General features: G+C 45.0%; 3 protein-coding genes across 11 annotated transcripts in view; 1 reads left to right on the top strand and 2 right to left on the bottom strand.

Moving 5' to 3' along the window:
* Positions 1 to 6,222, bottom strand: part of BLTP2 (bridge-like lipid transfer protein family member 2) — a 32,869-nt gene extending 26,647 nt beyond the window's left edge. For 3 of the 7 annotated variants that reach the window (XM_070390367.1, XM_070390368.1, XM_070390369.1), the window contains exons 1-13: positions 6,052 to 6,221; positions 5,079 to 5,202; positions 4,509 to 4,558; positions 4,067 to 4,211; positions 3,769 to 3,887; positions 3,473 to 3,533; positions 3,099 to 3,288; positions 2,002 to 2,125; positions 1,715 to 1,839; positions 1,408 to 1,475; positions 1,155 to 1,321; positions 357 to 475; positions 85 to 248 (exon numbers count right to left, since the gene is read on the bottom strand). In XM_070390367.1, coding sequence (XP_070246468.1) covers positions 85 to 248; positions 357 to 475; positions 1,155 to 1,321; positions 1,408 to 1,475; positions 1,715 to 1,839; positions 2,002 to 2,125; positions 3,099 to 3,288; positions 3,473 to 3,533; positions 3,769 to 3,887; positions 4,067 to 4,211; positions 4,509 to 4,558; positions 5,079 to 5,202; positions 6,052 to 6,119 — 1,524 coding nt within the window. In that variant the 5' untranslated portion in view covers positions 6,120 to 6,221. Of the gene's footprint in view, positions 1 to 84; positions 249 to 356; positions 476 to 1,154; positions 1,322 to 1,407; positions 1,476 to 1,714; positions 1,840 to 2,001; positions 2,126 to 3,098; positions 3,289 to 3,472; positions 3,534 to 3,768; positions 3,888 to 4,066; positions 4,212 to 4,508; positions 4,559 to 5,078; positions 5,203 to 6,051 lie in introns of all 7 variants that reach the window. The other 4 variants (XM_070390365.1, XM_070390366.1, XM_070390370.1 and 1 more) reach the window with 4 other exon arrangements.
* Positions 6,223 to 8,704: 2,482 nt separating this feature from the next.
* On the bottom strand, positions 8,705 to 16,325 carry SDF2 (stromal cell derived factor 2). Of its 2 annotated transcripts, XM_070390364.1 has the most exons (4): positions 15,982 to 16,120; positions 15,542 to 15,701; positions 11,918 to 12,114; positions 8,705 to 9,377 (listed from the first exon to the last, which is right to left on the bottom strand). In XM_070390364.1, the coding sequence occupies exons 2-4, from the start codon at positions 15,648 to 15,650 to the stop codon at positions 9,090 to 9,092; spliced, it is 594 nt and encodes a 197-aa protein (XP_070246465.1). In that variant the 5' UTR covers positions 15,651 to 15,701; positions 15,982 to 16,120; the 3' UTR covers positions 8,705 to 9,089. The 2 variants fall into 2 exon arrangements, with proteins under 2 accessions (XP_070246465.1, XP_005888251.1); XM_005888189.3 differs by lacking the exon at positions 15,542 to 15,701 and having other exon boundaries at positions 15,982 to 16,325.
* A 132-nt stretch (positions 16,326 to 16,457) lies between these two features.
* SUPT6H (SPT6 homolog, histone chaperone and transcription elongation factor) overlaps positions 16,458 to 17,058 on the top strand; it is a 31,203-nt gene continuing 30,602 nt past the window's right edge. The window contains exon 1 of one of the 2 annotated variants that reach the window (XM_070390360.1): positions 16,458 to 16,599. The gene's annotated coding sequence lies outside the window, so the exon portion shown is untranslated. The remainder of the gene's footprint in view (positions 16,600 to 17,058) is intronic. The other variant, XM_070390361.1, reaches the window with a different exon arrangement.

Genomic DNA, 17,058 nt, shown 5'->3' with positions numbered 1-17,058 from the left:
CTGCCAAAAGAGGTGCTCAGTGCTCTAGAGCGTGGCAGGATGAGCAAACTCTACAGGCTACTGTTCACCAAAGTCCCCACCTACCTGTAGTGTGAAGGAGTCCAGGACAAGCGCCTCACCCCAAACATGCATATTGGGTGGGTGGGGTGCTCTCTGAATATGGGAGTCACTGCCCACCCGCCAGCAGAGGTGGTCCACAGTTAGGACGCCCCGTTGATGGATACTCTGTGGTCTCAAGTGCTGGTAATCTAAACACAGAAGGTGGGAGAGAGGACTTCTTTGGAGCCACAGTGGCCATCAACTGGGCCCAGCTCCACTAATGAACAAATTGTTCCTTTTCCATCGCAGAGCCTTACCCAGAGAGATGGAATTGAATCCCAAGGCAAAGGGCGGTGTATCTCCCAACTGAATGGAAACATTGACGTTGGAGATGGAGGTGCTAAAGATGATAGGTGCCAGGATTTGAGGAAAGGCTCTGTACGGGGACAAGACTTCATTGTCTGACAAGGAAAGAACTGCAACTTCCTATCATGTTACAGATTTCAGAAGCTCTCAAAAGGCAGGGTGAGTTTTGTTGTGATTCTTAGGAAAGGATGCAACTAGAAAAAGATTGAACTCATCAGCTTCCTCCTACTCCCAGTGATAATCCATAGAGACTTATGAGGTTGAACCAGATGAAATTGCTATTTTCATGTATCAAATAGTATATATCAAATATGATGAATATCAGTATATCTTATGATTCAACTTAATACCACCAAGTAGCATCACTTACAAACCACTGACCTCTATGGGACACAGTGCAAGTACTACACACACAGACAGGGCACTCATGACATGGCAGGCACCTTATAATCCAAGGCAGATGAGATATCGATTATCTAAGTTCAGTTCAAGAAATGTTCATTTTATATAATAAGGAACTGTGCTGGGCACCGAGGACATAAAAACAAAGAATTCTGTCATTCATTCTACTGCCAGAGTCTCATCTAACAGAAAATATAAAGCATGTTTGCTGTTAAGACTGGGCTGTTGAAACTGAGATTTAAAAAAGATCAAACAACTAAATACATATTTAACACAAGATGCCACTCTAGACCAAAAAATCTAAGAATCCACCTGATAAGATAGTGGCCGAAAAAGATTACACTGACCTGTCCTTCCTTTGCTTAAGAACAGATGAACTAGACTCCTGGGTTTCCAGCGCTAGCATGTGTAGCCAGTGAGAGAACTCCTGGTGCCGGTAATGAATAATACAAGTGTTCAGAACCAGGGAGGCTGAGAGGTCAATGGTGGTCACCTGGAAACGAGCACACCGGAACTGCGGGTTCAGGTTTTATTTTACATGCTCACGACTCAATGACGTATGGGGAGAGCAGAAAAAGGGATGATTCTTGGTCAACAGACCTGCACGTTAGCCTTGAGGGAGTTGAGGCAGACAATGCGCTGGCGGCTCTGGGACAGCAACAACCCATCTGTAAGGGCAAAGGGCAGATGAGAGGAGGACACGGAGAGGGTGAGAGGAAAGACTAGGAGAGGGTCAGGGGCAGGCGAGGAGATGAAAGAATGTCACCAATACTCGTTAGTTTCAGTACATTCCCAACTCCCCCTCCTCTGCATCACTGATATTGAGTTAAGAAGACCAAGTAAGGCATTGGGGAAGTGTGTGACTGGTCCTCCCGTTCTCTCTCAATACCCGACCCCACCCATGAACCTTTCAGAAGGAGTTCGGTGCTCATCTGTGCCACATCAGAATTCGCCGTGAAGCTTCGCAGGGGCAGCTGGTCCTCATCACGGTGGTACAGGAAATGCAGCAGCTTCAATGTCCAATTCAGGTGCCTGGACCAGAGACAGAGTCTGGCTTAGAAATACGTGGGATGCTAGTCTTACTCCCTTTCCCCCTTCACACAAGCTCAGTGCAGCTACTGGGCTGGTTATGGAGACCCCAGCACACAGCTCCATTTATCACTCTCCACACTTGTGTGTCAGGAGAGACCTCACCTCTTTTGACTATTCATGGACAACACCACACTTGTGATCTCCATCTTCACTTTGACCTGGTCTGGCAGCTGCTGAAGAAGGTATAGGCCAGGCAGAGTTGGCTCAGCCAAGTCTTCTGTCAGCTCTGAAAACACCAATAAATAATACAAAAGCCATCAACTCTTAACACTCAAGTCTCTCAATATGCCAATCCCTCTTCAGCCAAATGTTCCCACATAAAGTAGGCTAGGCAAACGTCCAAACTTAGGCAATAAGGCCAAGATCCCAGGGATCCAGGCACCTACTGTACTTCCTTCTCCAGGGTCTAAAAAACAGTCTGGAGGACTTCCCTGGTGGCGCAATGGATAAGAATCTGCCTGCCAATGCAGGGGACACAGGTTCAACCCCTGGTCCAAGAAGATCCCACATGCCACAGAGCAACTAAGCCTCACGCCACAACTATTGATCCCATACTCTAGAGCCTGCGAGCCACAACTGATAAGCCTGTGGGACACAACAACTGAAGCCCAAGTGCCTAGAGCCTGTGCTCAAGAACAAGAAAAGCCACCGCAATGAGCAGCCTGTGCGCTGTAACAAGAGAATAGACCCAGCTCTCTGCAACCAGATAGCTGGCATGCAGCAACAAAGACCCAGTGTGGATAAAAACAAAACAAATAAACGTAATAGTGTGTACATGTCAAAATAAATAACTAAAAATAGTATGGAGAGCAAGTTATTATAATGAAAAGAATACGGACTTTTGGGCCAAATAATACAAACCCCGTTTTTATTACTGACTACCCATGTGATCTCAGTCAAGTTACCTAATCTTCCTAGGCACTTTAGTTTCCTCATTTGTGAAATGCTGAGGATTTAGTAGGGGAACGTGTACAAAACACAAAGTTCAGGCCTCATTTATGATAATTACTCACTAAATGTTCTTTCACGTACCACGAGCAAATGCCTTCTTTCCTCTAGCTATCCTCAAAGGCCAGGATTAAAGGCCATGGCAAATAACAAATCACACCTAAATGGGTGGTGAGACCACTACTTTTTTTTTCTACTTCCAAAAGAATGCCCAACAGGGAAGCTAAGAAGCTCACTGACTGGGACTTTACCTGAACCGGGAAGAGGCTTGGGGGCCAGGCCTGTGCCCTGGCGCAGCAGCTGACTGTGAAAGAGGCCCTCATGCAGTTCGGCATGGAGTGTCCACACATCCACCGTGATCGCCTTCAGCTGCCCGCTGCTGATGCCCACCTCGAGACACAGCTTTAGGGCAAGTGAGAGCTCTGCTAGACAGGTGTCCTCCTACAGGGAAGATAAGCCTCTAAGGTATGACTGTGTCAGGAGCTTGCGGTCAAAATGCTGTGGTCTGGAACACATCCCTGAGGGAACCCCATAGCGCACATAATCTAGAGTGCAAGCCCTGAGCGCCTTCGTATTTTATGCCCAGAAGAAAAACAAGGCATCTGAACAACTGTGACATACTCACCAACTGGCCGCTCTTTAGAACTTTGCTGTTGATCTGACTTAGGCTCACCTCACACTTCAGCCTGGAAAGGAAAAATAAAAAGACCACCTGGCCCCTTTCCTCATCATTTACCTTCAATCAAGCTTTGTTGGCTGGAAGGCACAAGGCAAGCAGAAGTGCTTAATCTTACTCTCTCCTCAAATTACACAGAATGAGAGAACTTGACACCTTGATAAGAAAGCCCTGATATCCACCCAGCCTGAAACAACTATAAGGCAACAACAGGGTTACCGAACCTTCTTCTGCCCTGTGCTTACCTCTTCCCATCACTATCCAAAAGAAAACTGCTTTCTCTGATCTGAATATGCCACAAGGACTCAGAAGTAGCCACCTTGAGGACCATGATGTTTATAGAATCTACATGAATGGAGAACAGCTGGAAGGAAGATGCAAAGATGAGTGATAAGCAATATCAAGGCAATGTCGTGCCTTTCCAATGGAAAAATAATGAGGCACCTCTTAGCATTATGCCTTAAGTACATTAGAAAAAGCCACCCGTAACTCCAAAACCAGCCATTCCTACTTCAGTCCACGGAAGTGGGAAAGTAGCCTCACCTGGCAGATTTTCAGTAAGGATGGGCTGAAGGCCAGCTCCTTTTGGTGCGCCCCAGTACTCTGGGAAAACGGGGCAAACAGGCTAGAAACCTTCTGTAGGTCAGTTCTGATACGTACTTCTCCAAAGCACAAGGCCACATAGTGTCTGTACAGGAGAGAAATCTCACTGCCACCAGGTCCAAACCCCTTCCATACCAGTCTTTTCCCCTCCCTCATACTCATTTTCCCATCCTCCCTAAAAACAGCTCAAATCATGGAAGACAGTCTCAGAGTACTTATCAATATCTGTCTCACAAAACAACAGCTTCCAGGCTAACCCAGAGACACCATCAAGAACCTGCTTCCCTCCTTGGGCTGTGGGGCCTCTGTAAATGAATCTCAATATGCAAACCACAATCCCAAAACATTCCCCAAGAGGAGAGTGAAGAGATAGAGTACTCACGGCAGATCATGGCTAAGGAGTTTGCTGGAAATCCACAGGCTATCGATTTCCTAAAACAGTGTGAGAGGAAGCTTTGTACACTGGCTGTTAGGTAAGCCCAGAGCAGTTTGACAGGACAAGAAAGGTTATAAGAGGAGGAAGTACGAGAGCCCTTCCACTATTCTCCATTCCATTTCCCCCAGCCTTTCTCCTCAGCACTATATCTTGTTCCTCTCAGTGACATTGGTTAGACTTTAATATTTCTCTCTCATGGATTTTTGCCATTTCCCCTTTTATATTAGAATGGTAATCTTCGTTATCTTTGGTCTCTGTGTTACTTCTGTATTTTTGTTCTGTACTTTACTTCCCTATTTTTTTACATGCCCTGGAAACCCTGTGCCTCAAAAGCATTTTTAAAAGAACTTGCATCAGTTCCAGTATTCTCAAATAGGCTCTAAAATCATCTTGGCAAAGGGGTGGCAAGGCTGGGTTAACTAGGAAAGCCACCAGGATTTTTTAAAAAGGAAATTAGAAGTTGAAATTCAGCTAGATCAACCCACATACATTCCCCAGGAGTTTCCCAGGACTCACCACTGTTTGCTGGTGCTGCTGAAACTTAAGACTGACATTCTGAATCCAAAAAAAGGAGCCAATCTTTAGTTCCGCCTGCAGCTTCTGCTGACACCACTTGGTGGCCAACCGGACCACAAGCCACCTGCAGAAAAATCCTTTTGAGTTCATAAGACCCTCTCCCAAAGGGTGGCCACCCTCACCCCCTGCAGGTCTTAGAAAGCCTGGCAAAGGATCATGAACTGGAGGTGGATCTTCTGGGGCAATACTCCTGTCTCCCAAAACACCACTCTGCCATATACATTCAGCCACGCTGATCAAGACCCTAGCCCGAGTGTCCCCTCCACCCAAATGAAATCAGACGAACTAAGCACCGCCGTTTAAGTTGGAAACAAAGAAAGCAATCTCTCAAATCCTTAGGAACCTCAGAGGTAGAGAGAAGAGGTCCCAACAGGAGCTGAAGTCCAGGCATCCATGTCAGGTGTGCCATCACACAACCCCCTAAAGGTCTCCTTCTCCGCCCTCCAGACAGGTGTCTGAGAGAAGGCAGTGTGGGGTCACATCCGGCCGGCTCCAGTGCCGCTCTCCCTGGGCAGCCAGACCTGTTCCGGCTCTCCAGGGCGAGGCTGCAGGTGCCCTTCGCACTCGGGGAAGGGGACATTCACGGGCATGCGGACGGGGAAAGAAAAACCACTATGCCGGGCCCCCTCCTCATTCACACCCCTATTCACCACCCAATCTCAGCATCTTCTCAGGCCTCGGCCGCTTGCTCAATCTCCCGGTTCTCCCGGTTCCCTCCAGCTAGCTCCACTCTTACGCCCCCGCGCGACCCCTCCCCTCGTCGCGCGCCTCCTCCCCGGCCCCTCCCCCTCCGCCGCCCGCGCAACTCCCCCAACCCCCTCCCGCGCGCCTCTTTCCAGCGCGCCCCCTCCTCAGTCTCTCTTCCTTCCCTTCCCACCCCCTCCGCCACCCGTCGTGGCCGGGATCCCCTCACCGGACTAGGAAGAGGGCGCTGAGCCCTAACAAAAGCAAGGCCAACAGCGCGGAGAAGAACAGGGGCATTCCGGCCCCGGCCCGGCCTGGCTCCGGCCCCGGCCCGGCCTGGCTCCGGCCCCCGCCCTGCCGGGGCACCACCCCCTCCCGGCGCCCGCCCCGCCAGCTCCGAGCTGCGCCGCCGCGGGCCGACCAGCAGCACGCGCAGGGAGAACGCTGGGCGAGGAAGCGTTGGCGCGCCTGCGCCCCGCCCCCCGCAGCCCGCCAGCCAGCCAGCCAGCCGTCTCCCTGCCCTGCCCCGCCCGACGCCCGCGATCCAGCGGGGCCGACTGGCTGCTTGCGCGAAGTGAAGGCGTGGCTCCAAAAGGAGAGCGCAGGGTAGCGGCCTACGACTGACATACAAGCCCCGCCCCCGGGCGCACCGTTCTGAACCCGGAAAAGCGGAGCCGGGGGTTTGCCACCGGCCCGCGGCCCTCCTCGCTGGCTGGCAGTGGCCTTCGCTGGGTAGTTTCGGCCGCAGAGAGTTCCACTTTCAAAGCAGTTTCCCGGAGTAGTTTGTAGTCTGCTTGGCTACTTAGGGCTCGGACTGAGGCTACCGCGGAAGTTATACTTCCGAGTCACACAAACTAGTTATCTTAACTCATTCTTGTCTGAACATCAGTAAGGAGGAAACCAAGAAGTAATTAAAAGGCGTCAAAAATCCCACCTCATTCCATCCACAAAGGAATGAGTTGCACCATTCTGGACTCTTCACTGCAGTTTTCAGTTACTACTGAGAATAGCACCATTTAGGCACTGGGCTAGGAGGGGTATATTACTGAAGTAGAGAATATTGTTCTTGCACTTCAGCAACAATTTACATGGGGAGCAAGCATAATTACATGAAATAGATAATTCAGAGTCAACTTTATTTTGCCTGTTTCCTTCTCTGTAAAATGAAGGCACTGGACAGTTTCTGTCCAACACTAGTACAGTGATGTCAACACAAGCTTAAATTTAGCTTTAGCTTCTTTGACATACTCATTTCAAAATAAGTACTTCATATCCCTTTGTTCTGACATCCTAACTTCCTAAACATCTTCCAGGCTTTCTCTTGGAGACTTTTTTCACTCCTACAGATAAAGCACCATTTCAGCTTTCACCTAGGTTACCCAGAGTTGATTTTACCCCTCCAACTGGTTTCCTTTCACATCTAGTCAGATCTAGTCAGTCCTCTTATCGGTCATTTCACATCTCCCCAAGGCTCCGGCACTTTTTTTTTTTTTCTAAGTTCATACTTATCTCCAGTGCTAAAGGTCCTCCATCCACCTTGTAACCTGCAGCCCCAAGGTATAATCTTTCTTTCCTGACTTTCAGGAAGGGCCCAACAACTGAGTAAAAACACTGACCAAGCCACGGAGAAGTGGTTACAACACAACTCCCTGCTGCTGCTGCTACTGGAGTGGGGTGCCATCACCCTCTCCTCAACTCCCTACTCTTACATTATGAAGAGTTACTCTTTACTCAACTGTTTCCTATCACTTCCTTTCTCCCCAGACTGTTACCACTCTACTCCCAACCATCTCAGTAGCATGAAATGTTGATATTGTCTTTTTGGAGAGATTTCAAGCAAGCAATGCAACTAAAATGGAGAAAGAGGAGAGAAGGCAGAGATGGAGTTCCTCAAGTAGTTCCTGGCCTCAGCTTACTGAGACAAGTCCTTGTAAGAGATCAATCCTTTTATTATTATGGGCTACGTCTGGCACAGACCTGATATCCCCAAATGTTCAACATTAACTCCCTAAAGCTAGTAAGGAAAAAAATCAAGGTTTCTAAAAATAAAAAGGTCCTGCTAAGTCATGAAATTCCAGCAGATGGCAGTCACTTCTGTTTATCACTAACATCCTTGAAGGACAGAGAAGCAAACCTCCTGGATCTACCCAGCAGAGAAAAGAAGTGAGGTAAACAGAGGACAAAAGCTTTCTAACCCCTTTTCAAAGAGAGATATTTATATTTGTCCAAAAAGTATAGTTATCTCCCAAGAGCTAAATACGGTTGTACTGCAGTAAAAAGAACATACGGCAGACACAGCTGGATTCCTATATTCAAATTACTTACTAGCTTTAAGAATTCAGGTAATAACTCAACTATTCTGTTCTGCATTGGTAAAATTGTAGTTATCTACCTGGTAATGTATTTGTGAGGATTAAATGAGGTGAGATCTATAATATGGTGCCTAGTATTTAGCAAACAGTAAATAAATGTTGATTCCACTTTCTACCTCTACCCCTTTTGCTCAAGTGCAGTAACATATCCAAAGTAAAACATCTTTCTGGCTATTTATTAAGGGTCTTTAGCAATAGTTAGTCAAAAATCTAATAAAGATGAGGTGCTGAGGGAAAAGAGAAAGTAAAGACAGAAAAAGCAGGATGCAAGTAAGGCTCTCAAAAGGGTCCACACCATACATGTATATGCATGGCTGAGTCCCTCCGCTGTGCACCTGAAACTATCACAACACTGTTAACTGGCTATACACCAATACAAAATAAAGTTTTTTAAAAAACGAGGATCTACATCAAAGGTTCCCATCATCTCAAAACTTAGCAATGACTTTTAGGACTCAAGGATTAATCAGATTATGAAATAGCACACCTTATAAATGACAACACAGTGACTAACAATGAAATTCTTTTATCGTTTTAAAGAAAGTGGAAGAAAAAACACACACATTAATAATCCATGATGCCAAATTTCTGAGGAATAAAAATTTCCTAGCTAGGAGGGATGCCTCCTTCAGTTTTTGTCCTATTAATAAAAAGCTTCTGCTCCTTCACCAACAAGTCTTGTACTGAGAAAGAGCTGACCCAAGTCTGGGAGAAACACCCACTCAAGTGTGAAGGGCTGAAGCTTCCAAACACAGCCATGGTTTCCTGTCATGCATCTTCATCTCAGTGGGGACACGGTCACTGCCCAGGGAACCCGTGGCAGGGACCCAAAGGGCGAAAGAGCAGCAGACGTCTAGGAACACTGTGTGGTGACGCTGGCTCGCAGCCTCCAGACTCAGAGCTCTGTGTGGTGGCCTTCTGCCTTCAGCAACTCACTGGGCTTCATGAAGATGCCTTCCATGGCTTTCCAGTAGTTGTTCTGGCTTGGCTGGGCCATGCCATGCACCTCTTTTTGCCCACTGATGGGTCGACCATATTGTTCTCCTGTGACAGACAGCAGAACCTCAGTGGAAGAATGCTTGAACCGCACCTCACCGTCCCTCACCCAGTAGGGCCCATTACAGAGCACTGTCCAGTCATCCAGATAATCGCCTTCACCTTCCTCACCAAAAGCACTCACTTCCTGGAAGACACAGATAGGTAGCAATATTAGTATAGCTGACACACAGGCTTGAAAAGGGGAGGGAGGCAATGGAAAGAAAACGAGGCTATCCAAGAGTGAAAAAAAAGGCTCTCCAGTGTTGTTTAAAAATAAATTACTTTGCAAATAATCCTCTACTTGCCTTATATTTTCTATTATAGTCTGAAAACACTTTACTTCTTATTATTTGACTTTAAATATTCCTACCTCATTCCCTTAACTAGACATTAAGTGACCTGATGAGAAACACAGGTTAGAAATGGGATGGGCTCTGGAGACAGGCAAACCTTGAATGTCAGCTTTGTCCCTTCCTGTGTAACTCCTTTGCGCTTTCATTTCCTCCTCTATAAAGTGATGATGATAACACCTTACAAAATAATTGTGAGAATTAAATAATAAATATTAATTGAGCAAAGTATAGCAAAGTCTGTCTTCCACTTGTATTCTAATCCCATTCCCCATAAGGTCAAAAATTCAGAGTTTCTATAACAATTTTAAAAGTTGCTGATATTTCAGACATACATAATTTTTTTAATTGAAGTATAATTGACCTACAACACTATGTTACTTCCAGGTGCACAACATACTGACTCAATATTTCTAGACATTACAAAATGATCACTACCAAACACATGTAACTTAAATATACACTTACAGCTATAAAATTTTAGAAGATAAACTCAGTCAATTGGAAATAAAGACTAAAGGCAAAAGAAACTACATGTAATTAATAATCTCAATTGGAAATAAAGACTAAAGGCAAAAGAAACTACATGTAATTAATAATCCTACTACTATACTTGTATACTGGAACTGAATAAGTAAGTAAATGGATGACAGTGTTGGGAGCCAGGTGTCTCACTGTTAAGAGTAGGAATTTACAAATAAGCAGAGAGGAGCTAAAATGATCTATGTGGCAATGGATTAGAGTTGGAGATATCAGTAAGAACTCAAGTTTAACTTACAGATACAGACAATTACATGTATGATCACTTATAGACATGTACATATACACACACAGGCATGTTATTTCTTTGCTCTGGCAGGTGAGAGGATCTCAAAGAAACAAAACCCCAGTAGTAGTGAGTTCATGCAAAGTCTAGATCTTGGTTTCTAAGAATACTCTTCTCCAATAAACGGAAGCAGGACTCCGTAGGGAAATAGCTGAATCTAGGACTGGGGAAAGAAATAGACAAGATAAGCCTGTAGTAATTTAGTGCCATAAAGTAAGGGAGTGCTAAAAACACAGCCACACACAAACACAATGATGGGAGCATGTCAAATGGATACAGGAGGCAACTGAAAGAGCTCCCAACAGCCAAAGTTGGAATAATGTGAGCAACATAATAGAGACAGTGGTATTGGATAATAATTCAAAGTACATATAAAAAATAATCCAGGAATCCATATCAAGAAGTCCATATTGGTATAAATAAATGATTGAATAAATACAGAAAAAAACAAATCTCCCATGCAGAAGAATTCCAAATAAATTATGTAGCTATCCCACCCTAGAGGAGGAGGAGCTAACTCCTCACTCAAGTAAGGGCTGTGCACAGTGACATAAGAGTCAAGAGTTCTTCGTCCCAAGAGTACAGTATGCAAAGGCAAAAGATGACAAGAATAACTTTACCAGACAAACCTGAAAAATGCTACTTCAGCCAGTTCATCAATATCAGCAATCGTAAGATACTATGTACCTTTGAGATAGGAGATGAAAATGGTACTTTACCTCTGTAGTCTACCTCCCCAAAACCTTTATAAATCTGGTCTAATCATAAGAAAAAGATCAGACAAATTCCAACAGAGGAGCATCCTATCGTATACCTGATTGGCACTTCTCAAAACTGTCAAGGTCGACAAAAACAAGGAGGATCTAAGAAACTGTCACAGCCAAGAGTAGCCTAAGGAGACAACTAAATGTAATGTGGATGGGATCCTGGAACAGAAAAAGAACATTAGGTAAAAACTAAGGAAATCAGAAGGAGCTATAGACTTTAGCTGATAACATGTATCAGCACTGTTTTATTAACTGTAACAAATTTGCCATACTAATGTTAAAAATGTTAACAGGGAAAACTATGTACAGAGTGGAGGTGAGAAGAAAGCACTCATTAAGGGATCCACATACTCAGAAGTTCAAGGCTTTAAAAAAAGGGCGGGGGGGGGGGCACAATTCTAATTCATTCTCCTAATGTGGTTAGTTGGCATCATTAGAAAATAATAATACTTTTTATTGCAAGTTTGGAAAACATTGGGTTTCTTTATTGCCAGATTTACCAGGATAACTTATGATACACTAACATATACCTAGCCTCTCTTTCTGCCTCATCTCTTGATCTAGATGTAATCTCTATTTTGACCAGAAACAATTTCCTTCTCCTTGTAAGACAGGCAATTCTTCAGGTCTGCACAGAAGAGATTTATACCTGGAAGAGAAAGGGCTAAGAACCAAGATATCAAACAACTCAACTGCGTAAATGCTCTGTTGAGCAGCAGTGACCCATAGAACGCCACCTCACCTGGTTTCCAGAAAGAGGTGAGGTGAAGTGGTGACTATGGAGGTTTCGGCCAGTGTTGACGTGTGTCAGCCGGATAGGCTGACCGCATCTGATGGGAGTTCCCCTCTCACACACTGTGGCTGTCTTCCCTCGTATCCTCCAGTAACTGTTGCTGTCATCCACAGAGGTTACACCTGTCACCGACTGCTGCCCACTACCTGTAGTCAAAAAAAAATTTATATCTATAAAGGACCAGTCAGAATGGCCATCATCAAAAAAATCTACAAACAATATATGCCAGAGAAGATGCAGAGAAAAGGGAACCCTCTTGCACTGTTGATGGGAACATAAATTGATACAGCCACTATGGAAGACAGTATGGTGATTTCTTAAAAAACTAGGAATAAAACTATCACATGACCCAACAATCCCACTACTGGGCATATAGCCTGAGAAAACTGTAACTGAAAAGGACACATGTACCACAATTTTCATTGCAGCACTATTTACAATAGATAGGACATGGAAGCAACCTAGATGTTCACTGACCGATGAATGGATAAAGAAGCTGTGGTACATACATACAATGAAATATTACTCAGTCATAAAAAGGAACACATTTGAGTCAGTACTAATGAAGGAGATGAACCTAGAACCTATTATACAGAGTAAAATCAGAAACAGAAAAACAAGCATCATGTACTGATGCATACATATGGAATCCAGAAAGATGGTGCTGATAATCTATTTGCAGGGCAGCAACAGAGACACAGACATAGACAATGGACTTATGGGCCCAGAGCCGGGCAGCAGGGCGTGGCTGGAGGGAGGGAAGGAGAGGGTGGGATGAACGGACAGAGTAGCATGGGAAAATGTACCATATGTAAAATGGATAGCCAGTGGGAATTTGCTGTGTGACTTGGGGAATTTAAACACGGGCTCTGTGTCAACCTAAAGGAGTGGGATGTGGTGGGTGGTAGGAGGAAGGTTCAAGAGGGAGGGGATGTGTATACTTATTACTGATTCATGTTGATGTATGGCAGAAACCAGCACAATACTGTAAAGCAATTACCCTTCAATTAAAAATAACTACATTCAAAAAATTATTAAGTTACAGATTCTTCTCTAACCTTCATCAATAAAGGGTTTTTATATACAAGGAAAGAAAAAAAAAAAAGGAAAAGAGGGTGAGCTCAACCTGACTCCTCTCTTTCCTATGGCTAATAATGTGCCCTGTGTCATTAAAAAGGTTTGGAGGAGTGGGAAGGAAACCCTATGTTTCATAATATTTTTTTCTTCTACAACATTAAAACATGTATGAGAAACACAACATATTTACCTAGTATTAGTTACTATATGATGAACTATATTTGAGTGTACCGTACCAGAATAGTCCAAAAATTTGCATCAAAGGACACTAAATAAACGAACATATGCGGTTTTCTTGACGCACAGGCAGTGTTTAACCTGTATACAGTAGCCTGGATATCCCCCAGTATATGTCAGTTATCTAATCATATTTTTAATTGTTTGTAACATTATTCAATGTTCACTATATATTACAGTCTACTACCTGCAGTCAAAAAAAAAATCCAATATTTTTATTACAATCCAAAATTTTTTTATCCTATTTCACAATGAAAATGAGACCAGTTTTTGCTGTCAACTTTAATCCAACAAGCCATTACAGTTATCCAATTCCTTTAAGTAAAGTATGAACATGTTACAAAAGTATTCTTGAGTCATTTAAATTTGGTTCATGATTACAGAAGGTGTGACTTTGCAGGTTAAAAGGTTATCTTACCTCCTAAAAGGTTAAATATATACCTACAGACTTGAAAAAAGAGGGATTATACAAGTAATAATTGCTAACTAGCAAACCTGTATTTGAGCACTTACTAGGTGTCAGATACCAACTCAAGCCTTTTACTTGAATATTCTTATCTGATACACTCGTCTATTCTCTGGGATACGTTTTACTATCATTGCCCCCATTTTATACTGGAGTGTTAAAAAAGATGAATGATATGTCCAAGATTACACAATCCCAAGAGACAGTGCAGGGTTTGAACCTAGGTGGCCGACTCTACAACTCTTAACCACTTGACCACTTGGCTTCCCACAAAGCTTTATTTACTGTCAAGCTCTCCCAAATAGCCCACTCATATAAACTCCTGAGCCATTCTCTTCCCTAGGCCTCATTCAGTACTCAATTCTATGAAGGTACTACGTATTTCCCAGACGCTCTCCTCAGTCATTATTGCCTGTTCCTCCTAGCTTTCCCTTCAGTCCCCTAGGCCTGTCAGACAATAACCTTTCAATGACACTTTCCGTTTACCACTTAACATACAGTGTTGTACCACAGTCCACAGTTACCTGGATGAATGTTTATGACTAAACTACCACTTTCTCTCTTGTTTCTTCTACTCAACCCCATGATTCTGTACATTTTTTTAAAGGGTAAACCAACTCTCCCTCCTGAATTCCGGTCACTGCCGTAACAGTTCTCTTGGTCCTCACTGCTAGCTTCACTAAATCGCAGTCCTCACTTTCTGTCTCTTACTTTTTCACTTTCTGTTCAACCCTCCACTTCCTCTCCCATTCTTAAACTTAGGGATTACCCAGAGTTCCATCCCTGGCCTTAGACATTCTTAAATAATGGTTGGGGATCAGGACAAAAGCATTTACATGTGCTTCAGTGAGCTTTTCAAATTGACACCAGATTGCAAACCACAGTTCATCCTGGGCAATTTTATTTACTCTTCCCACATCTTCAGTCACCACTGAGACAATGATGTTGTACTTAACTCTCTACCTCAGGCTCAGCACAAATCTCTCTTCTGAGCTCCAGACTTGAACCTGGTTCTCAAATCTGGCTACCCATCAGGAGCATGTGAAGAGCTTTCTAAACCTATAGATTCCTACTGGCAGGCCTCTCTCCACCCACATTCTGACTCGATTTAGTAGATCCAAAGTAGGAAACCACATCAAATTAAAATACAATAAACCTGACATATAGTAGGTATTCACTTAATAATCACTAAGATTATTAAGACATCCCAACAATGACAATTCAGTTCCTCTTCTAGTCTAACTGGTCAGACAGGTTTTGGGTATCATGAACTACAGACCCATCCCCATCTTAGACCTATATCCGTCTAAGAGAACTCTTTCCTCTCTTAGCTAATAGCATCATCAGTTATCGAAGACAGAAATCTAGCAGTCATCTCACACACCTCTCACATCTCACTAGCTGAACCTCTTTCTCTCCTTTCTGTTTTTGTTTTCCTGTAACGTGCTAACTGGCACACTACTGTATTTCCTGTACCTAGAACAACCTTAGGCACATAGTAGTTGCTCACTAAATCTACATTGAATGACTGAACCCACAAATAACTGCTAACTTACAGATGAACCCACAAGCTAAGCATTTTAATTTCAAACATTAAAAAGCCCTCTAAACAGTTTCCTCTTCAATTCCAGTTGAGTCCTTCAGTTTTTCTTTACAAGAAGGGCAAGGTTTGAGTGAAAAGAGGCCAAAGGAAGAGTTGAAGAGCAAGTGTAAGATGGAAAAGAGCTAAACAGAGGGTTATAGTCTTTAAAGACTGAGGTCTTCAAAGACTTCGGCAATGTAACAGCACTTACTGTACTTTTCTATATGTCTGTCCCTCCTGCCCTGAGTACTGCCAGCCTGCAGTAGCTGAAAGCAGGTTTTGAACCTGGACAGATTTGGATCGAACCCCGTCACTGTCATTCACTAGTTGCCAACGCCTTGAGCATGCGATTTATTTGAGTGTTTCCTCATCTGTAAAATGAGAATAATAATAGTCTATACCCCGTAGTAACGTTGTAGTCTTTAAAAGTAATTATGTAACATGCCTGGCACGAAGCGCACCAGATAGAAACTAGGATTACGATTAAGACGCCTAAGGACCACTGAATTTTCTGACTCGGCCTCCAGACCTCAGGAAGCTCCCTGGGTTCCTCTCACCTTCCGAGACCACACCCCTCAGAGTTTCTCCAGGCTCCGCCCCCTCCGGAGCCTACCAGGCCTTCCCAGCCCACCCGAACCCCGATGGCCGTACCTGATCCGTAGCGCACGTCGTGTGAGTGCAGTCGCACGTTGTGGCGCGTATTGAGCAGCTTCACCACAGAACCGCACGTAACGACAGCCAGATTGGACGATCCCACAGCACTCCACAAGCCCCCGAACAACAGCAGCGACACCACAGCCATCCTGGCTGTAGCGCGGAGCCCCTAATCTCCGAAGAAACTCCGCCCCTGCCCGGAAGCGGAAGCTGCAAGCGGAACCACAGAGAAGAGAAAAGGAAGAAGCCCTAGCCTGGTCTTTATGGTTCTTTGCTAGAGCGGCCTAAGGGACAAGCTAGGCCTGGTTGCTTCCGACCCGCTTAGTTGTTTCCCGGAGCCCTGTAACAACTGCTTTCCTGAACCGCTTCGGCCAGATAACCCCCTCCTCTGACGAACCCAAAAATGCCGGGTGGGAAAAGAGAGCACGAACTGGCCCGCCCACTCCCAGTGACAGGGCGCCGGAAGTGACGTAGCACGTTGACGCAGCAGCGGCGGCGGTGGCGGCGGAGGGGCCGTGCGGTGGGTCCGTACTATCCTTTCCCAGTCTCGGTTCCACGACTCCATTTTCCTCGGTGGGGGCTTAGAGCACCAGAGAAGCGGCGGGCCTCAGGCAGGTAAAGTTTGGACCGGAAAGCGTGTCCCTCGAATGAGTCAGGTAGGGAGCCAGGCCCCTAGGGCCTGGTCCCGTAAGGGACGAGGCACTTGGGAGCCGTATACGGGAAGAAGGGGGGCCTCCGGCCTTCCCGACTCTGTAAGGGAGAACGAAGAGGAAAGCGGGGTAGTTGCTCAGAGTCTCAAGGTTCTTCCCAACCCTGTGCCACCCAGAACCCATGAGTTGGGTGGCCTGTTGTGTCAACAGACTTCCTGGGATGCCGTCCTTCTCTCGCAGCTTCTGAAAACTGGGCCACGCGATAGGGTTGGGAATGGAAGGGACCTGGGGCTTCCAAGTCAGGATCAGCTGATCGAATTGTTTGTCCTGGGGACGTGAAACCCAGGAGCTTTGAGCAACTCGGTCATCGGGCTAGAAGGCGATGCCAAATTCCGTCTTTTTTCATGTTGTTGAATAATATAGT

This window comes from Bos mutus, chromosome 19 (genome assembly GCF_027580195.1).
Source record: "Bos mutus isolate GX-2022 chromosome 19, NWIPB_WYAK_1.1, whole genome shotgun sequence".
In the NCBI taxonomy this organism is placed as follows: domain Eukaryota; kingdom Metazoa; phylum Chordata; class Mammalia; order Artiodactyla; family Bovidae; genus Bos; species Bos mutus.
Note: the sequence above shows the minus strand (reverse complement) of the source record. Positions and strands in the feature narration are given on the sequence as shown.